A 22,451-nucleotide genomic window follows, 5' to 3' on the forward strand; every position below is an offset into this window, starting at 1 on the left:
CAACTACGATGCAGTGTGCCCTAGAATATGAGAGTCCAAAAAGACCCAATGCTTCCCAGCAGACTTAAGGGTTAAAGGAAGCTGACAGCTCCAAGTGAAAGGCCTGAGAACTTGAAATTCCTTCTGCAGTCTCGGAGGAGTTACCTTAGTAAGTCCTCGTCTGTGGCTTTAATTATGTCTGGAGGAGGAAGGGTTACTGCAGCTGCTGTTCTGGGGTAATGCTGATGTTTGCAAGAGGATTAAAGCAGCTGTTTCGTGTTGGGTGGGGAGGGGAGAGGAAGAGAAAAGAGGTCATGCCCTTTTAAAAGGGCTAGAGGTGCTTTGGGCTGGTGAGTGCAGCCACTGGAGAAATTGAAGGTTGTCCATTAGCAGTTGAAAAGCATTGTTCAGATTACAGCCTTCTCCAAACAGGGCTGACTCTGTCAGCAGAGACCACTGTCACCTGACATTCCTGGATTTGTAAATTGAACCTCTCATTTCCCTTTCAGACAGTTTAGACATAACACTTGGGAGCAGGAAGATTAGCAAGTCCCATTAACCCCTCCTGAGACGGAGGCCAGGAACTACAGTTTGAACAGCCTGTATTTAGCCTGCCCTGTTGCACTTGTGCGTGTAACACTAGTGCACTATGACTGATAGCATAATCCACGATCTTCCTTAATTCAAAGGAACATGCATCCTCCTTAAAGGACACCTTTTAGCTCTGTGACACCCATGGAGAGCCATGTGTCACAGGTGTTGGTGTGACCATTATTTTTGCTATAAGTCCATTCGATGGTTGCACACTTGAGGTTCTGAACGGAGTGGCAGTTGCACCCCATAGCCTTTGGGGTCCCAACAGACCCCACATGTCAAAGCAAACCTCAGCTGTAACTGCATTTCACCCAGTTTCTTATGAAAACCACAGATTTCATGTTTTTGACATTCGATCCTGTTTAGTCTGTCTGGTTTGCTTTGATCTGGTCCCAGCTTCTACCTGGGCTGCATTCCGAATTTATGGCAAACCTCCCGAGTTAGGGGGATTTCTGGTTTTGCTGTGAATCAGTTGAGCCCTGCCAGGGGTCTGGTCATGAGGCTTGGATTGAGCATGGCATGGGTGCTGTGGACTTGAGTTCTAATCCTGACTCTCCTGTGTTCTCAAGCAACTCACTTCATTGCTCTGCTCTTTCTCTCCATCTGTAAAATGGAGACATCACCACATACCTACTGGGGTGTGAGGAAACCTGATTCTATGTTGGGTTGTACATTGCGATACCACTGACACCTGTGCAAAGTGAGGGTAGAAAAGCTACCGCTTATGGGAGTAAGTGGAGTATGCTGACTGGTAGCATTTTAGCCCCACCTGGCACAAGTGTGACTATTTGCATAGGGTGCAGGGCAGTGGAGCATCAGGCCTAGAATGTGCTCAGTGAGCCAAATTCCATCCTGGTGCATGGGTGTAAGTCCAGTGGACTCAAGTCAATGTGGCCTGCCCTTGTACAATGACTTACACCAGTGCAAAGTGTGTGTATAATGCTGCCACATCAGACTGGTAACCCACTTCCGCACCAGTGTCTCTGTAGAAGATTAGACAGGATAGTTTCAGCCTAGCACCATGGGGTTACATTTTCCCTAGGTGACTGGTCAGCCCATGGGCTCTGGCTTCTAGACTGATATTACCTCTCAGACCAAGCTGCAGTCAGTGGATTTCTCCAGCAGTGGCCTCTTCAGTATAAAAAGGGAGGAAGCAGCCAGCGCAGTGTTCTCCATGAGGAATTCTCAATTTTGCAGCTGTTTGATGTGATACAGCTTGAATTGGCAGCTTTAGGATACACCTAGGGCCCATCTCTTTTATGCTCCAGCCTTCTCCTTGGGCTGGGCTGCTCCTACGGCTCCTCCTTCTGACACCTCCGCCTGCACCCTAGATCCTCACTAGAGATCCTCCCTTATATCCTAGTGAGGTAAGGAGTCACCTGCCACAGCAAGTGAACAGGACCCACTTCACCTTTCCACAGCGAGATGAAAACTTGTGTACATGTTTCAGGCTTACAGTGCCAATCTGATAAGGGATAGATATTGCTTGATTTTTGTCTTTACTCAGCTGTTTTCTGGCTTGAGGCTGGTAGGTGCAGTTTTGGTTCAGTCCATTTACGTGATTATATTGTTTATTTACAATGAAAGGCCCCTTGGGATAGGCATGTTTTTATGTATGTAAATAAATAAATAGGACATCTCACTACTGCCCTCCTTCTAAGTTGCATTGAAATAAACAATGTTTCTGAGCAGTGTATTTTTTTTTTTCCGGAGTCCTGTTTAAAAGTGACCAGTTGTTTATGCCTCTGCCTTTGGTGCACACTTGCTTGGCTGCAGTCAGAGACTGACGTGGCCAGTGTTTGCCAAACAAAGACCATTTAATTTTGAGCTCAGCATAAGGCCTCCTGTATGTCAAGTTATGCACATGCTTCAGTGTCTGCAAGATCAGGGCATCCACCTCCCCTCCAGCTGGTGACTGTATAATATACATGTAATTAAGCACCCATAGGACACTCATTGCAACCTCACTCTTCCGTGTGACAGCCACAAATCTAACCTATGCACTCCACTGGAGGTAGCAGCCTGTGTGGAGGCTATTCAGTGTTTTACACCTCCCTGTATTCTAGTGTTTTACACCTCCCTGTGTTCTCCCAAGGGTCAGCTGATTGACTGCACATCAAACACCCCTGCCAAACGTAGCCTGGGAAACTAAGCTTCCTACGACTTGGAATGACTTAATGCTGTCCAGGCTTGCCCAGCCGAACTATGATGGCACCGATCTGTCCCAGCTCAGTCAGGTGCTGCAGATCTAGTTTTCAGACTATTTTTGGCCGGAAATGTACACTGCACTAATCTGTAGAACGACTCTTATGGAGAGAAGCTGCTGTGAAGAACAGAAGCCTGTGTATGAAATCCACCATTCTCTTTGGAATTAATATATATGCTCTTGCTGGGAAATGCTTTACCTTGTCTTAGGCTGGGTTCAGCTATTTATAGAAAAGGAATGGATCATTTTTTATGGCATAGGAAAATTAAAATACGGTATTCAGATCTGTGCTGCCAACTTGTGGTTTTTAGGCACACAAGTCTCGTGCTCTTAAGTGTTCTTCTTTTAAAGCCTCGGCTCCTAAAGCCATTTGGTTATGGGATAATCTCAATTTTCATTTTAAGAAAGAAAAAAGCTTCTAGGCCTCTGGGTGTTGAGGAAAGCTTGAAAATGGGATCCCTATAGGTTCGTTAACCAGAAGGCCAATAAAAACAGAACAGAAAAGGTTATTTGAAGCTTTGCAGAGTGGTCCCAACTCTATTCCCAGTTTATCCCAGACTCGGCATTGGTTAAGTACCTCACTTTTTCAGCTCCCAGGAGGGCTCCTGCCCAATACTGACAAGGCTTTTGCCTGTGCTCTTTTCCCATCTCTTATCTGCTTCCCTCTTTCAGGCACTGGAGAGAAGCTTCTCACTTCAGAGCTCCCTGAGGACCAGGTGTTTGCGCTAATTAATTTTAAATTACAGAGCATGTATCTCCTGAATTTCTGCAAAGGCCATTACACCCCACTGTCCCTTCTCCCTGCTTGTGGTGCTTAAAAGACCATATTGTTAAGAGCACATGAAGCGTTCTTAAATTTCTGCAGGAGCAATAAAGGCTTCTTATTAATTGCGGAAACAAAGTAAGTGCCTTGGGGCTCGTGGGCTGGGAAGAGCCTTGTACGGGTGCTGGGACCATTGTTCATATCACACCCTCTTCCCACTAATTTTAGGCAAAAGGCCTTGTTCCATTCGAGTGAAACAGTCCTTGTTAAACTGTGGACGTCTTTCCTCCCTGATCTGAGTGCTCTGTTTCTCTTGGGGAAGTGGCCATATCCCATTGTGCTCAAGAGGGAAAAGGAGCCATTGACTGCAGGGGGGTGATGGATTATACACGGTTTTGCCCCTGAACATGGCAGTAGCCTTGTATTTTTATGGAAGGGATTTTTGTCCCTATGGCATGTCGAATGAGCCCTAACCAAAACCCTAGCAGTAAAAAGACTCCTCTGCTCATGCTGAGCCATGGAAACAGTGACAGCGATATTCAGTATCGATAGGATCCCTAGCGCTCTCCTGGAAATAGAGGAAAAGAGATTTGACTGTATTTCAGTCCGGCTAGATTCCTCCATAATTAACCTACCGTAGAAAGATAAGAACTAGCTCACCTTCTCAGGAATGTTGTTCTGGTTTCTGTCTGGGAGGGATATGAGGTACATTAAAGGGTTTTGTGTGTATGGGCAGAAGGCAGGGCGAGCTACAGTGGACTTTGTAACCACCTTTAAAGAGTGTTTGTTGTTGCTTTGAAAAGTTTGCTCCTAAAAATCATTTAACTGGGGAGAAATTTCTTTTACCTAAAAGCAAGCTACATATGCCACATCCTGTAACTGCTGTGCACTGATCCCTGCCTTCCAGATGGCAGAAGCCTCATTTTTTTCCTATCATGAGATTTGGACACACCTATAAATTTGAGAGGGACCATGTGTTCTGGGTAAGAGAAAGAAACAGTAGTGAGCGAGAGTGTGTGCACACGTGTGTTTACACAATAGGGTCCCGACCTTTCAAATACACACCTGAGTAGTCCTAATGGAACCATTTGCATGCACAAAGTTATTTGTGAGCAAGTGTTTGGTTGCGGGAACAGAGCCTAAATGTTTTCTCTTAAAAAGGACAAAAGCAAAAAATGACGAGGGGGAAAATGAGTTTTCACTAACCTGGAAAAACACACAATCTAGCCCTCCAGAAATATTTTCCTGTGTCAACGGAAACCATCTAGTGTATCTATCAGCAACAACTCCAGAAAATATTTTGAAAAAGGTCTGAGTCCTCTGGGGCAAAGAATAAATGAGGCTGCCTCTTGATGGTCCAATGACTGCAGGAAGTCAAGCAGATTGGTAAGGAGACTTTGCTGTGACAGATACGTAAACTGATCAATGAGAAGAAAGGATAAAAGGCCCAGGTACAAAGAGGGGGAGGAAGGGGACACATTACTGAGCTAGAGAAAGTCAAATATAAAAAGAAAGGCAAATATGCTATGGCTTCACAGTACCTCTGCACCTGACCAATATATTTGTCTATGAGAGAGAGCTCAAGATCAGGCCAGTTTGGTTATGAATTGTTTGTATTTGCTACTATTTCTGTTGGAGGGTATATGTGCTGCAGCCTCTTTCCAGTGTTTTGGGGCCTGAAGAACCCCTCTTTGTCTGGGGTGCAGCCCCTTATAAGGCCGTAGCTGCAGGCTGCTGCTTCTCCTCCTCCCCCCAGTGGGGGGTATGCAGTTTGTGGACTCTCCAACCATGGCGTGGGCCTCTTCCTGCTGCGAGTGTCCGAGCTTGGTCTGTGTGGCCCTGTGCTCCATTATGGCTCTTCAGGGGGCCTTCTGCAGTCCCCATGGTGTTGCTGTGAGTGTAGAACAGGGTGGCTGAACTCCACTTTCTGTGGGCCTTTAAACAGGAGATGGGCCCTTTAAATAAGGAGGGGACAAAAGCCTCAGTCATTTTTTTTTTTAAACACCCTTTAAGTGGCTCATGCTCTGTTGTGGCTCTTCAGAGGCTCTGGTCTGTAACAGTGTACGTCTGTGCATACCCCAAGAAGATCTAGCAACAGCAAGGCAGAAACCAGCCTGTTTTTTCCTGCGGGATGCTATTCTGTTAATTCATGGTAACAAATTCAGGTGCTGTGGAAAAACATACACAGCTACTACATAATCACAAGCAGTCGGGAGCCCTAATCTAGCTTCAGAACCACAGCTCCTCTGGCAGTGATTTCTAGTAGTAGGTCTCTTGTCCTGTTTCTGAGCCAGCCATTAAAGTAAGTCTCTCTCAATTCCTCCCCTTTTGTGAGATGGTTTATGTGTAATAAGTGCAACTGAATAGATCTTTTGCTAACGCAAGTGCAGTATGGGTGTGTATTCAGGTCATTAATAAAACCAAATGTCACAAAAGAATTTCATTGTGTTTCTTGTTCCAGTTCATTGTGGCATTTTCCCATTCATCTTCAATGGCCGGGAAACTGAAGTCATGTTTTCGGGCTTGTCTACACATGGAGATTAATCTGCAATAAGGCATTGGGTGAATTTAAAGGAGATTAACTGTTCCTGATGAACGCAGTGTGCAGATGCTCGTATTCTAGAATAAGAGCATTTTATCCTGAATTAGCGTAATCAGGAATAGCTATTACAAAATAACTCCCCATGTAGAGGCGAGGGGAATAAAAAGCAGTACAGACTTCTTATTAACGATTGCTATTTCTGAACACTCCTGTGCCTCTCCCTCATTTGAGGGACAAACAGGAAGTTGCTAATTCAGACCCAAGAATTTATGGTTCCAAAGTGGGTGGATTTGCTGCTGATTCATGGTGTGCTGGTTTCACTCATCAAAACCTCAGAGCTGTCAGGTGGAGGAGTAATTAGTTGGAATTATATTTCAGAGGGGTTCTAATCGCGGACAAGGCTGCTTGGCTCCTCCTCATCAGTATCTCATCCTCTGTAGGATGTTGAACTTGTTCCATCTTTTCAAGTATTTGAATGGCCTGTAAATGATTGTGATGCAGAGCTGATAACTGCAATCTCAGTCAGAGATAAAAATGTTACTATTTGGAAAGAGAATTGGTTGCTAATTAAAGTGCACCAGTGTCTGTCATGATTTCCTGGTCAAAGATTTCACAGAACTTCCCTTCCACCTACCAAACCTACGTAATGCTGCTCTTAATGATAACTTCATTGCTCTTAAAAAAAAAAAAATCTGTGCCATCCATCAAGAACAAGCCCATCGGTGACAAATGTAGCGGGCACAACAGAGCATGAAAATGTCCCGCAGAAGTGTACTGCAGCTAGCCCAAGTGAGGTAGATCTACAGTAGAAATCTAAGGCTACCCTGAGTCAGTTGGTTCTATCATCACCTTATCCCATTTTCAATTTAGAGTTTCCTTGGGTGCAGCCTCTTCTTGAGTTCCCAGTTCCTATGGATTGAGCATCTTCCACCTCGTCACATCTTTCCTTAAAAACCAGCTGTTCATTTAGCCGTCCATTGCTGATAGGAGCAGATAAGTCATAGTCTATCCTGAAGGCTACTCCTTTGGTCGTATTGATTCTGTCCAATTTAGCTGGTAGTTTCTTTAGGTCAGGGACTAGTCTGAGCTGTGTTCTGCTAAGGACTGTGCACATGTCTGATGTGATCTAAATAACAATCTAACATTGTCCGGCATACTTGAATGGTCTGTCTCTAATAGACTTACCTGCTGCCGCAGCTGTATAGCACTGCATATAGACCCTTGCATTCTGTCTTGTTAGTAAATTAGCTGCTCCGTCCAATAAGAGCCCCTCATCCATGCTACACATGATGCTCAGGCTTCATCCTGCACTCTGCCAGTAAACCTCCCATCCTCACCACTACTATCCTGGTCTGGGCACCTCACTGAGCAAAGACATCCATATAGTGTCAAGGTATATAGTGACTCTGTATTATGGACAAGTTGGTGGCCGCCTCCTAGTCCAAAAATATAATTCTTGCCTATGAACCCAAGCCAGATCTCTAGTGTGATTTTTCCAGACTGTACCCCATAGACTTCCTTCATCCTCCTTAAGGATTGTCCCAGTATTTTGGGGGTTAATCTTTAGCCAAGCTGTGATGAGACCAACTTCCTGAGCAGTGAGGTGCTTGAATAGGTGCATAATGTGACTGCATTTCAGTATTACTCATTTTGTTCTTTTTTTCCCTTGCTCCACCCCATGAGCAGAGCTGAGCGTAGAATTGTTTTCCTGGTTTGGAGCTGAACTGAAAAATCAGGGGGATGGTTCGTTTCAAACCAAAGCAGGTTTTTTTTTTTTTCTCACTGAACTGAAAAACAAAAATTATCCTTTTTGGATTGAAAAGCACGCAAGACATTTCATCTTGAAAGGGTTGAAATGAACAGCTACAATTATTTTGGAAGAAAAATCTTTTTTTAAAAGCTAAACTATTTGCCCCGAACTTGCCAATAGTTTGTGTCTGAAAAATGCATTTTTTTAAAGCAAATTTAATATTTTCTGAAAAAAATGCACCCAGCTCTTCCCACAACAGCACCAATCGCCTAAGGGAGAGGATTGTGTGGATCAGTGTTTGCTATTGCTTGGACCACTGCTCTGCTGCTAACCTCATTCCGGTGTTGCAGGTCACCAAAGCTTCTACTCTAGGGTTGAATCTTTCCCCCCGACTCCATAAAACATGTGCCAGAATCAATGAGATCAGTGTGTGTGGGTTTTTTTGAGCATATGCACTAAACTTGGCACGGCAACCCCTTTCTCTATGGAGGAAAAAAATTGGCCAGGACTCTGGGAGTATAGAGGTTTTTATTCATCTGACTGATAATATGAGCTAAATAAAGCTTCTTGGAAAAACACTACTGAGTTTCTCTTTCTGTGGTGGTTGGGCAGAAATGTATTGGGACTAAATATGGAATTAAAAGGATTTTCTTGCCAGCTTTCTCTCTCCATTTTTAGGGCTACTGCACCATCTTTATAACTTTCTCAACATACGTACTTGATACAGTCATTTTGCCTTTCTTTTTCTCGGCAGCCTGTCATGTTCAGAAAAATAGGAGGGCCGAAATCCACCAGATTTAACAAGATGTCCCACCATTGCACTGAGCTGCATGTCACAGTTTAGTGTCTGGGTTTGCCAAGGTCACAGAATCCTGTAAGTTTTCTGTAACATGAGCAAGAATGGCTCCTGCAAGAGAGAGAGCTCTGATGATGAAGATGTTTAGAGATACTCAGATGCAAAATGTGCTATAAAAATTCAGTTAGCTTAATAAATGCTGATTAAGCCTCATAACACCTTGGGGTTGGTGAGGATTGGATATACAGCATAGGGACCACTACATCCTGCCACTAAAGTGCAGCCACTTCTGGTGGGGGAAAGCAGCAGTTTAATAGTGCACAACACTGCTACGCAATTGTTTAACTTGAGCAGTGGAAGAATGCTGTCATTTTGAAAGTGCAGGGGGAACTTAGAGGTGGAATGTCAATACATGAACTGGGATTTTGCTAGGACACCATGGCTCATACTAAAAGGGGATCTTAGTGTTAGGACCTCAGTCTTACGTTTCATGTTTTGTTTTGTTTTTTAAAAATGTCAGGGGAGGCATAAGACATTATATGGTAAAATTCCCCTCGCCATAACAGCAGGTCCAGGCTCTGCTATATTGCCCTTCTTACGTGAGTGGGATTCTTGCTGGCATCTGAAAAAATTTGCCAGCAGTGTGGGCACAATAGTCCCAAATCTGTTTCTGTAGAAGAGAGAAATCGAGTGGTGGGTTTGTGCGTCATGCATGCAAAACTGCTGAGATGGCTTTTAATTGACTGAGACTAGTAAACCTTTTCCCCCACAAATGTAAGGGGTTGCTGTCAGAGATCACGGACCTCCTGACTTCCTTACTTGTGACAGCTCCCATGCTTCTGGAACAATACAGCTTGCAGCCAGGAGTGTTCTTTCATTTTCTGCTGTCATTTTCACTTTAAACAGGGCGTGGGATTGAGGGAGAGGGTGTTCTGAGTCAAGCTGTGTAACATTTGTGCGTAGTCACACACACAGAGACACTGAGACAGATTTGATTGCAGTGTAATCAACACCATCCAGGAGTGCGGAGCTTCGCATCTGTAACACTGGAGCAGGGAACAAGGATGACTTGTGAGTCAAGGATGGGTCTCTTGTGCCTGTAATTGCAAATTTTACTTTCCCAGTGTGAAACTGGAGAGCAGTGAATTGGCTTCTGTGGGGTGCTTGCAGGGTTCTGCTGCCTGTCACTGGCCACCTCTGGGGGTGGGAAGATAAATACCAAAGATACCAACATTGTCCGTTTTTAAAGTTTTGCTTCGGCCCATTCTCCTTGAATGGAAGGACAGAAACACATACCTTGGTCTCAGAAAGACTATGCCTGGATAGTAAAAACAGCTGGCCCTTCGATGGCACCTTTCCTGGAAGGATCTCAAAGCAATTTGCAAACGCTCTGGTTGTGTCTATACTGCAGCATGTGGAGGCATATGCAAGGTAGCTTTGATTGCTAGCTCACTTCCACAAGCAGCATGGCTTCAGCAGAACAGGCTTGCTGCTCCCAGGCTCCTGCTTGCAATACCAAGTCTCCTTAGAGTGAAACGTGTCAGCATCCCTGTGAGATGGATATTCTCTCTGTTTTACAAAGGGGGAAACTGAGGCAGGGAAAGGTTAAGGGAAGCTAAGCCTACATTTTCAAAAGTGGCCAGTGTTTTTGGGTGTCCCACAGGAGATACAGTGGATAATATACCTCAGGATATCTAGGCCCGGTCTTTCAGACGGACACCCTTCTGAAAATGTGTGCTTTAAGCTAAAGCACGTTACTGAGCTAGTGCTCTGAGACCAGTGCGTGTCATGCTGATTGGTATCGTCTCGTTTCCTCGGGCTGCCCTGTCTGCCTGTATCCACCTATTGTCCCTCGTTGTTAATATGATGTACTATTTGTAGTATGTAGCACCTCGGAGCCCTGGTCATGGCCCAGGACCCCATTGTACTAGGGGCCATGCAGACATGGAACAAAAAGACAGTCCCTGCCCCAAGCGCTGACAGTCTGTGTCAGACAACAGGTGGCTACGGGTGGACTTGTACTTAAATCTTATCCTTACCTTGTTGTAAGCTATTTGAGGCAGGGACTCTTAGTTCTCTGTGTGCGTAGCACCTATCACAATGGGGCTCACAGGTGCTACTATCAGAGAAATAACAGACTAATCCCTGTCATACCCCCAGTGAGGTGGGTATTATCCCCACTGGGTACATGTGGAAGCTAGTGCATTAGGAAGTTAAGGCTGTTATTTTTCACAGGCCGTGAGTATTTGCACCTCTCGTTGACCTCAGAGCTGTGGGTGCTCGCTAGCTGAAAATGAGACCCTGAGTGACTTGCCAAAGCTATGGCAATTCAGTATGAGATCTGGGTTTAGACCTGGGGAGTTCCTAGTTTCCAGCCTCAGGGCCAGGCTGCTACGTCACGCCTGTCTCACTTGCAGGAGGATACCGACTAAAGAGAACTTGGGCCCGTCTGTCTCTCTGAATTGCGAGCTGCACAGCTGCTTTCCTAGTGCTGCCGTCCAGCATGCTTCTGGATACCTTGGAACTCTACAGCCGATCTGGTCAAGCCAAAAGCCATGTTGCATTCCAGTGGGAACATTAATTTATCCCCCGAAGAATAAAGCTGGAGACGGATTTATAACAGAGGGGAATGCATAACTTCATTGGCTGGTACTCAGCCATGTTTCCCATGCCAAGAAACAGATGTAAACCTGTGAGAACTGATCCTGGAGGGAAAGCAGCTGACTGAAAGCCTGGCCTTTGGGGCTTCACTAATAAATAACAGCTTGGTTACAAGAGTTAGTGGTCAGAAAACGCTGTCCCTCGGTGCGATCTTAGTCTCACATACCCTCGAAATGCATGAACCACAGAGAGGAACTTGGGCCTGTATCTAAGTGAGGTTTTTGCTTTAGCCATGTGAAAAGTGTGTTTCATCTTTCAGCTTTGGTGCTGTCTTCGCAGAGGTAACGTGCACCTGCGCTGGGTGGCCATTTATAAATCTTAGTTTGTTTGAGTCGTAACTTTGATTTAATTGGTGTGCATTTCCCATGGGCCATTCCCTCAGCTCCCTCTGCTATTTGGGCTTTAGGGAGAACTTGGAGGGGTTTGTCTTAAACGAGGAGATACCAAGTTATGTTAGAGGTTTGTGGGGGAATGAGCTGGAGATTGCCATTGGGCTGTAGAGGGGCGGACACTCAGCTGGTATAAATTGTCTTCAGCAGAGGTGTAACACTCTATGCCAGCCGAGGATCTGCCCCAGAGTTTTTTACTTGTAGGCAGCAAGCTCAAATCCTGCCATGGGAAATGGATACGGTCCTCAGTCCGGTTGTCAGTGAGCAGGTATCCTTGTCCTCCAAAAGCACCATGGCAAGTATAGGGCTTGTTGGCCATCACCATAAGGGGACCTAGGACTGAAGGAACGTCAAGAGATGATGGGAGTATCCTCTTACCCATAGCAGCAGGCCGTCCAGGAGGCGGTCTAGGCAAGGGACAGAATGGCAAACCTTGTATATAGGAATGCAGGGCTCTTCTGAGGAGTAATCTGAAATTCAGGTGCTACCAGCCTGCATTAAGGTTGCTGCGGTGAGTGGGGAGCCGTCATTCTCTGAGTCAGCGGGGGATCTTGACTGGAGCCCTAGGAAGAGGCAGGTTCAGGTGGAAGTTTATTTTGTGGTGTTCTTTCCAAGCTCTCAATAAAGCCCAACCCCCAGGGAGGGGGCAAGCTTGGATGCTAACTCTAGCTTTGTGTGCTCAGTTGGGGGCAAGCTAGGGACTCGGCCAGCCCCAAGACCCATTGCTGCCATGACTGGCATGGCCCATGCTTCAATTTCCAGGGCTGTCTGTTAAGACCTGCATTACATTCCCGTTGTCATAAGGATGGTCGCGCCAGATCCCACCAAACCCTGGTCTCTCCCGAGGAAGTGTGTTTTATGAACAGCTTGGGAGACTTGGTTGCCTCTTCCCTGGCTCTGGTCTTTTTCTTTTCTCCCTTAAGAAACTACCTGTGGCAGGCTACTGCTGTTTTCAAAGCACGTGATTCTTGATGCCAAGTGGCTGCTATGTGGCTTGGGGGTGTGACTGGTGCTGGGACTTACCAGTGCACAGAAAATCGCAACACGCTGGCTACCCCTTTGGGCCCCTTGCTGGTAGTCTCAGTAGAAGGACTAAATGGGTATGGAGTCTTCATTCTTCTCTCAGTCCTAGAGGAGGTGCCTCCTAGTCAAGTAGACACAGATTGGCATTGGCAGGTCAGCTGCCCATATTGTGCCAGCTCTCTGCCTGGAGGGACCCCAGAGCTGCAAATCAGCACCTCTTGCAAGCATGAGATGCCCTTTGTGGTGTGTTTGATGCTAAGAATTTTGCCTGACGAGATTTTCATCTGCCTGTAAATATCACCATTTGACAGGGTGATAGAGTGGGGATTCTTGGAGTGAGCTGGTGCCAGCTGGGGAGGGGAATTTCTACTTGAGCTTTTGTTTCTTTCTAGCACTGACATTTTAGCTGTCCAAAGAGTATATTTATTTCATTCTTGGCAAGGATGCAGCTGCATAAATCAGTGTCCGGACTAATTGGGAGTAGCCCAGTGCAATTAGGCAAGCTGAAACCAGAAAGGTCTTCTCTGCCTGCTCTCCTGAACCTGGTGTATGTGGAAGAGAAGCTGTTCTGGGCTTCGCTTGTACCCAGCTGTCTCTCTTGTTGGGTGGATGTAGGACTGACCGGAACGGTACAAGTCTCAAGGGCAGGGTTTTATGATATGGTCTCTGTCTAAGAAGCAGCCAAAAGGAATGATACTTACCAGATCGATATTTCCTAACAGCCTGTGACAGCATCATGGATAGGGTAGAAGCTTCCCAGTCCCCCACAACCTTTCTTGAGCACATCTCAAAGCTCGTCTCTCATGGCCAAGCATTTGCCAGGCTCCAGGTTCAAGCCAAGATGGGCTTTCTCGGTGGGAGGTACAGGTGACCATGACTGTTAGCACTGCCTGTTTGTGAGCAGTACAGATTGGGGAGCTAAACGTCAGCCCAGTACTACCTTAGCTATGATTCAGCTCCTTTCGTCCCATGCCCCAGAGGCCTTTGCTCCATTTGTGCTCCGTTCACATTGAGTTGGGTGGGAGTTGTATGTGATTTAAGGACTGAGGGAAGATAAGTACTCAGGTCAATCCTCTAAATCTCTTTAGAGGATCTTTTGTTATCACAGGGTAGACTTGAGGAGCAACAGAGGGAAGAGAGATGTTCGGTTTTTTTTTTTTTTTTTGGAGGCTCTTTCTCACAGGGAAGGGAGTTGAATATTATGATCTCCATTCATACTGAACATTATCAGACCCTCCGCCCCCAAGTAAATTCCAGCTGATTTATCAGACTGGGGAACATACGCTTTGCTGGAGTCTGTCCCTGTGGGTTTTTTTTATATATATATTTTTTTATTTTTTATTATTTATGAGGATAATTACTGATTTAAGCCCCTGGGCTTTCCATCTTTGAGTTATTGCCATTGTGAACTGCAGGAAACCCAATGAGAGCGCTAAGCATTCAATCAGGCTTGTAAAAGGTGGTGATTTGCAGCCCTGGAGAAGAAAGTCCTCTGAGCACTGATCTGATACAGTATGGGCGGCTGTCCTGCTCATGCCTGTGTGTAATGCAGAAGCTTCCTTGGAGTGGTTATTTTGACAGGCAGATCTTTGAATTTTGATGGGATGAATTTGGACTTTCTGAACTGTGTGCAGGATACTGCCCTGCTGCATTCAGTCCCATGTCCTTGAATGCTCCCCAGTGATAAATATAACCAGAATCTGACCCGTCCAATCTTGAGAACGTCTTGCCCTCGCCATGGCTCTGTCCAGCATCCACGTTGCATAGTGATCCACGTGGGAGCAGAGAGTTTTGCTCCACTCTTTATTTCCAAGGTGGGAAGGGATCAGGTGCCACCATGGGTCACACCAGTCCTCTCTTCTTTTAGTGCTGCCTTGAGCACCAACCTAACCACATGTTCGTCTCTTTCAGCTGTTCCACGTGGCATACGTCCTGATCAAATTTGCCAATTCCCCTCGTCCGGACCTCTGGGTGCTGGAGCGATCTACTGATTTTGGACTTACCTATGAGCCGTGGCAGTACTTTGCCTGTAAGTATGGCAATAGCAGCCACTGGAGGAGTTGGGTCTTAATTCATGCTGGCTTCGCTGTATGGGGCAATGAAGGACCAGGAGGAAAGTTTTTTGCATTGTTGAGTTGCTGTTTATATGGGAATTCACTCTGAACCTGGGTTTGGAGGAGTTGAATAAGTGGTATGCTCTAATACAGCAGGTGACCTGTAATTCTGCCTTTGCACAGAGAACTTATTGCTGCCAGAACTAAAGGTTGGATCGGAGCAGCGGGAAGTTTACCCAGTGGAACAGATGCTATTTTGGGTTATGGTAGATCTTTAATGCCAGTGAGAAGTTACCTCGCTCCTGCAAGCTGCCTTTCCTTCCCCCATCCCTGTCCACCACCACACCCTCACCAGCATGGCTGCTATTTAGAAATGCCCTGTTCAGCGCAGTACCAGCAAGGAACAAACACGTAGATCCCTGACAGAGGGCAAGAGAGCAAAGCCTTTAGCTACTCCATTTTGTAATGACAGGCCTGACTCGCTTATCAGTGGCTGCCACAGCAGCGAGGTGTGAGGGTGGAGGATAATCACTGCTCCATTGTATCTAATCCAGTCTACGCCTGGAAGAAGAACCTGGTCTCTGCTGTTATGAGTAGGACCTTGTCAAATTCATGGTCCATTTTGGTCAATTTCATAGTCAGAGGATTTTTTTAAATGGTTAATTTCACAGTTTCAGGTATTTCAGTCGGAAACTTCATGGTGTTGTAATCGTGGGGATCCCAACCCAAAAGGGGGTGGGGGCGACAGAGCATCTGGAGCAAGGCTATTGTGTGTGGGGTGGGGTTGTATTGCCACCCTTACTTTTGTGCTGCTGCTGGCCGCGGCGCTCTGCAGGTGCGGGAGGTTCCCGGAGGTGGGTCTGACCCAGCTCTGGGAGTGCCCCATGCAGGGGAAGAGGGAGTCCCGTCCCTCCCCAACCCAGCCAGGACTAGCATCTGGAGTCTGGGCATGGTAGAAACCCCCAGGTAGGGTGGCACTAGCCCTGCCTCTCCCCTACAATAGCCAGATTTCTCGGGGAGGCCAGATTTCATGGGGAACATCAGATTTCACAGTCTGTGACGTGCTTTTCACGGTCCATGAATTTGGTAGAGCCCTAGTTATGAGAGTAGATGGGAAACAATTCTATCATCCTAAAACACATGCAGCTCGGCCAAGTCACCGGGAGTGCGATAACAGCTGGCCCCTCCTGAGAGCACTGGCAGTAATTGGTAAAAGATGTGAGCTAAGATCTACAGCTAGCGTTTAAAACCAATCCACACACCTGGCGAGAAAAGGTGCTTTTAAGTACACAGATGCCTGCCCCTGGGATTTCCTAGCGAGGCTCGCTGCCTTGGCATTTACTGGTCAGCGCGTGGGTTTCCCTCTCAGAGCGGAAGAGAGAAAAGCTTTATCCTAGGGTTTTTGTTTTGTTTTTTTAACATAGTAGATAAAACGGCCTGAAATTTCCTCCCTCGCTTGTCCTAGTTTTGTAAATACTCTGTAGTCCTGATTCACCTTCATGCTGTGCACAGTGGAGGAGACGCTCCTGTCAAATTGCCCTGTGTTTCACTCGGCGCGTTCTTTCCTAGCTACCATTTTTCTTGAGATCCCCCCTCCCCCCAAAGGCCTCTACCTGCTCCTCCGTTATGCGATGGTGGCAGCCAGTGCAACCAGCAGGAGTACAGGCTCTCGACCCGCTGCCTCCGGCTAGCCTGAGCCGCCACTGGAGCCCCAACATCCACGCTGCTATTTTTTAGCATGCTAGCTCGAGCCCCTACTAGTGCAAGTCTGTCTACCTAGCTTGGGATGCTTGCTCCCAGCTGGAGTGTAGACAGACCCTCAGAGACCTGGGCCCTGATTCTGGGCTGTGGCTTGCCCCTTTCTGCTGCTCTGGTTGTGTAAGGGGGCTGGAAACCAGCCTAATCTCCCCAGCGGAACTGGCAAAGGAGCCCTGTAGACTCCACACAAGGGCCTGCCTGGCAAAGGGAAGGTGTGGCCACATCGCTCTTCCCTCTGAATATTCTGGGTTGCTAGAGGGTCTTTTGGGGTCCATTGCTGTCAGGATGTAAGTTAGAGCAGTCCTTGCCATCCCCAAATCAGCCCCTAGCACCCCGAGAATCCAGGGGTGAAAGGTGACAGAAAGCCACTATTGCTGTCTTGATGTCCGTGGAGCGCTGTGCTCACCCGCTTGCCCATCCAGCTTGCAGGAGCGAGGGCCGTGTGCTGTTCCCTCTCACTCAAGTGCTGCCTAAATCCCCATTTGCTGAGAAGCTGGGGTGCCTCCGGCTGCTAGCAATAGAACAAGCTGCTAACCTGTGGAAAATTCGTAAGAGGGTTGACACACTAAACCTGATGGAATTCGATAGCAATTGAGATTCTTTCCACAGGCTTATTTTTGACCTAATCTGTGCAATTCCCTAGAAGAGAGACAAAATTTGGTATTAAATTCTATAGGATGATTAAAAAAGCCTGTAGAAAGATACTCATTTTCTGAACAGGGGTTTCCACCTTTTTCTTTCTGAGGTCCTCTCTCTCTCCCCCCCCCCCCCCCCCCCCGCCGTAGGCTATAAAAACTCCACAGCCCAGCTGTGTCACAACAACTGCTTTTCTGCATGTAAAAGCCAAGTCCGCGTTAAGGGGTAACAAGCAGGGCAATTAATGGGACCCTTGCCACTGGGGATCCACACCACAGGGGGCACCACAAAGCTAAAGTTGCTCAGGCTTTGGCTTCAGCCCTGGGTGGTGGGGCTCGGGGCCCCGGGGTGCAGTGCTGCATGCCGGGGCTTTGGCTTTCTGCCCTGGGCTTAGTGAGTCTAAGGCTGGGCATGCTTGGTGGACCCCCCTGAAACCTGCTCGCAGCCCCCCACGGGGCCCTGGACCCCTGGTTGATAACCACTGCTCTATAGGACCTTTCCAAAGGGGACACCGATCTCTTCAAAGAGTTAACGGTGCAAATTGGCTCCTGCTTCCAAAAAGAGGAGCATCCAGATCTGGAGCTTGTTCCACCTTGCCAAGCCTGCACTCCCCACGAGGGGTTAAATTTCCCAGACTCTCTGGTGTCCCTGCAATACATTCCACTGAAATGCCAGGGAGGCTGATGGGTTTATCTCTCAAAGCGGATGGAAAAAATGACTCAGTTGTAGAAAACTTCACTCAAGTAGGAAGAAGAGCATTGCAGGTTATGGCCAAAAGACACCATAGAAATGACAATTTTTCTCCTCTCCGTTGTGGGTCTGAGTGAGGAGCATGGAGAATACTTTTTCCAGGCCAGTGGAGAAGTAAAATGAGAGCAGGATGGGGGCAAAGGGGATCTGTGGGGTGGTTGTAGTGTGAAGCTAGGTAAAAGGTTCATCGTTCGGTTTTTTTTAAACCCTGCGTTTGATGTAAGGACAGGACATCAAAGATGTGGGTGTGTTCTGGATTGGGATGTTAATCCAGACACACATTGTGCTACCCTGGCTGGCTAGCCATGTTATATGGAATCAGAATGAGGATTTAATCTGCTTCTCTCACTAGTAAAGGGAAGGGTGGATGCAATACAGCACATGGCCTGCAGCATTGACTCTTCGGTCCCTCTGGTTGTCTTTAATCTGTCTGGGTTTTTTTTCTGTCCATCTGTGTCCCACAGGGCTGTGCTTTAAGAAGCATGGGTTAAACTTGACCATGATGGACTCAGGTTGCCACAGGACCAGAGGAAGCTTTAAACAGCAGTGGCTATGTACGCTTATAACCAGTTAGCCTCAGCCCACAATGCAATGAATATAAACAGCATTGATCCTTTCAACCCTATGAAGCGGGAAAACAGTATTCTTCTCAAGTAACAGATGGGTTAACAGAGGCACAGAGAGAGTAAGTGACTTGCCTGAGGACACAGGGACAGCCAGTGTCAGAGCAGAACTGCGCAGTGGCTGTCTTCTAGCCCACACTTCCTTCCCTCTTCTCTGGTTCAAGCAGTTAGGGGTGGGACTGTCGGAGAGGAGGGGTACCAACGTTTAGGTGTTTGTGTAGCCCAAGTGGGTTTAATATCTTCCAGCTAAACACCAATATTAGACTTGTGTTGCGGAGGGTCCCCCTTCCATTAGGTGTATCACAGTAATTGTTAAGTGTTATCTTCTGCTCCAGTCTCTCCCCCCACCACCAGAACACCCAACAAAATGGAGCCTTGGTTTTCCGCTAACCTTGCTGCAGCCCCTGCTGCTTTGGGTCCCTCTGGAAAATCGCTAGGTCCAGAGTCCAAGGCACTCACTTTATTCTGCCAGTGTGTTTCTTTCTCCCTACCACCAAAATATTCCCAGAGTGGCAGTGTCCTGAAATGGATCGGTGCCGACCTGCAGTGATGACAGGCCGCTGCCTGGGGTTCCAAGAGAAAGCAGCCTTTAATCAAAGTGGTGGGTTATTAAATCCAGTGCCGATACTGGAGACTTGACATTACACTTTGCAGCCCCATTCCTCCCATTGCTACTGCTGTGCTTCAGCTCGTTCCCTTGCCCTGGCGTTGTTTATAGACCAGGGCCACATTGTCAGGTGCTAGGTATCTCTGGGCACACACCAACATGGCTGCCATGGATGAGAAGCGGGTGTGGGGTGAGGTTGGTTGAGTCTCTTCCCTCCTCTGACTGTCCAGCCTGACTTAGTTTTCAAGGCTGCACGTGCTGTAAAGGGGGCACCTTCACACCAGGCACATGGTAACGAATTTCTGAGGATTATTCCGGTGAACTATGCTAACATTTCTCAGTTGAGTCTGAATTTGAGCTGAGCAGCCCTGCCAGGAACAGCTGAGAGGATCTGCCATGCTCGTTTGCCTGGCTTTAACCCTTGTTTCTCCTGGTTAATCTCTGGATCAGGCCTTAGTTGCATTCTTGCGTGCACATTTACGTGTGTTGCTGAGTGCTTGGCACGTGTAGAACATCTGATGAGGAAACAATCAGTGACAGTAAACTTAAAGTTTAGAGAATGAGAGGCAGGGTGGTCCTGGATTGGACTTGGGAAACCTGGGATCTACTCCCACCTCTGCTACTGGCTTGCGGTGTGACTTTGGGTCATTTCTCCAGTCTGGGTGTCAGTTTGCCCATCTTTAAAATGGAGAGTATTGTGTTAAGTGGAGGAATGGATAAATAGATAAAAATGTGGGTGAGAATTCCCCCCCCCCCCCCGGCCTTTTTTTTTTTTTTTTTTTTTTTTTGGGCAAACTCTAATAACAATACTTCCTGTTCCCTGGCTAAACACTTTGAAACCATCAGATGAGATTCCCTGTGTAAGTGCTAAATATTATCAGATTAGTCAAATGCAAATGACCACCCTTCCATGAACAGAGGAACTGCCAGACTGGACCAGACCCAAGGTCCCTCTAGGCCAACATCCTGCTTCTGACAGTAGTCAGTGCGAGATGCTTCAGAGGAATGGGCAAGAAAGTTTCATGGTTCTTCCTCTATGGAGGTGGTTGTCTTGAGGGTGGTGTCATTTGATGTTTTATAGTAAATGGAAGATGACATAGTCAGCCCCTTAGTCACTGTATAGAACAAGTCTCCTGTAGCTTACTTGGTTTGAGATCTGATGAGCTGCCTGATCCTGAGTGTCCATGTTGGCGGAGTCTCTGCTACCGGAGCATTCAGGTACGTGACTAATTCCAAGGGAGTCCGAGGAAATGACCGTCTTTGTTAATGGCAATAGTAAACAGTGTGGCTCTCTTCCCACTTACTCTGCAGACGATGGAATGTCAAGCGTCCCCTGGAGGACGCGAGGGCAGAAGACCTTCAGGAATGTATGCAGGACTTCTCCAGTCTGTGGCACGTGCTTGTTCAGTCGTGCCGTGGGAGGTTTGACGCTCCTACAGCTGCAAGGAAACGCTTGGCATCCTAGAGTTGTATCCTGGCTCCTGTAAACCCCATGCAAGGCTGTTGGCTTCCGTTCCAAAAGCATGTTCCATGACCGTGCGCGGCAATTGACCAGTTAATTTAATGACCAGCTATGATTGTCCTCTAGCTTTTGGCCAGCCTTGCATTGCCACTTAGTGGCAGGAGCTCTGGATTGCTGTCACCAAGTGGGTTGTTCTGCATGATTTAAGTTTTCTGGTTTATTTACCAATAATCACAAGATTTAGGAATGGAAGATAAAACCACTGTGTGCAGTCATTTTGCTCTTCATGGTATAGTTTAGTGCTTTGTACAGTCCTGTTTGAAGTGTATCCAGTGTTGAGGCTTCCACCATTTTCCTCGGGAGGCTGTTCCACACGCTAGTCATTTCATTAAGATTTTTGATTATATTTTTCTGTTCATCCTAAATACTTTTTGTCTTGATTTTTATCTCATTCCTCTTAGTTATGCCCCTTTGTAAACTGTTTGCCACCTTCTTTGCTATTTAAACAAACTCCAGGATTATTGTATTTCAGTGTTTTGTATAAAGGTGGTCTGCTGATGCACGAGCAGGAGGAATATCCGGTAGTAGCAGGGAGATGGTATTACCTCTATATATGGTAGAGATGATACTGTTGCTGGAATTCTGTGCCCAGTTCTGGCATCCTTGCTTCTAAAAAGTGTCAAAAATTGGAAAGTGTTGGTGAAAGAGCTACAAGAATGATATAAGGTCTGGAAAACATGCCTTATAGTGAGAGACTTAAGAAGCTTGATCTATTTAGTTTATCCAAGAGAAGGTTATGACATGACTTGATCCCAGCTTGCAAATACATATAGGAGGTATTTCTGACAGTAACCAGCTCTTTAATCTGGCAGAAAAAGACCTCACAAGATCCAGTGGCTAGAAGCTGAAGCCAGACCAATTCAGACGAGAAATAAGATGTACGTTTTAAGTGAGGGTAATGAACCACTGGAACAATTAACCTAGGGATGTAGCAGATTCTTCATCACTTAAAGTCTTTAAATCATGACTGGGTATATTTCTAAACGGACTCCTGTAGCTCAAAAAGAAGTTATGGGCTTGATGCAGAAATTACTGGTGAGTTTCCCTGGCTTGTGTTATGCAGGTGGTCAGACTAGGTAATCATAATGGTAGTTCTCACCATAAAATCTATGAAACTATGAAACTCTGACTAGAATACACCGCAACGGGACTTTTCTCTGGTGATTTCTGGCATGACTTCAGTGTTTGTTCTCAAATTATGGCCCCATTCACTTCTCATTGTCTCTGCAGTTTTGACAGGGGAGTAGTGTGGAGGAGTAGGGTCTAAGTGATGCAGAGCTGATGGCAGGAGAGGCAGTAGCTCAACTGTAATGAATTTTTAATGCAGAGTTAATTCTGTGTAGAGGTGACTCCCACCAGCATTTATTGGGAAGTGCTGGTTTAAACATCATCTGGGCCATACCTCTCATCTTACCTTATTGCTCTGGTCTCTCTTTGGTAAACAGCGTCCAAGAGGGACTGTATCGAGAAGTTTGGCCCGAATACTGTGGAACGTATTACCAAGGATGATGACGCCATCTGCACTACTGAATATTCCAGGATTGTGCCTTTAGAAAACGGAGAGGTGAGCTATTGCTCTAGGCCTTTATTTCCCTGAGGAGCTGTCTTTCTCAGGGTGGGGGAGGAATCAGGTGGCTGAAATAAATGAAAGGATCTCTGAGGAGCTCCAGGTACTCTTCTGGGGCTGGAAATGCTTCCACTTGTGTAGGGTGGGGAAAGAGCCTCGTGTAAGGCTCAGAGGATGCTCCTTACTCTTTCCTCAGGCGGAGGAGGACTGGCTGGGACTTGATTGCTGACT

General features: G+C 46.7%; 1 protein-coding gene across 3 annotated transcripts in view; it reads left to right on the plus strand.

Annotated features, from left to right (window-relative positions):
* The window catches only part of LAMA5 (laminin subunit alpha 5), a 163,581-nt gene that overhangs the window by 51,669 nt on the left and 89,461 nt on the right, over positions 1-22,451 (plus strand). For all 3 annotated transcript variants that reach the window (XM_075118705.1, XM_075118706.1, XM_075118707.1), the window contains exons 3-4: positions 14,615-14,732; positions 22,099-22,217. In XM_075118705.1, coding sequence (XP_074974806.1) covers positions 14,615-14,732; positions 22,099-22,217 — 237 coding nt within the window. The remainder of the gene's footprint in view (positions 1-14,614; positions 14,733-22,098; positions 22,218-22,451) is intronic.

Source organism: Caretta caretta, chromosome 13 (genome assembly GCF_965140235.1).
Source record: "Caretta caretta isolate rCarCar2 chromosome 13, rCarCar1.hap1, whole genome shotgun sequence".
In the NCBI taxonomy this organism is placed as follows: Eukaryota; Metazoa; Chordata; order Testudines; family Cheloniidae; genus Caretta; species Caretta caretta.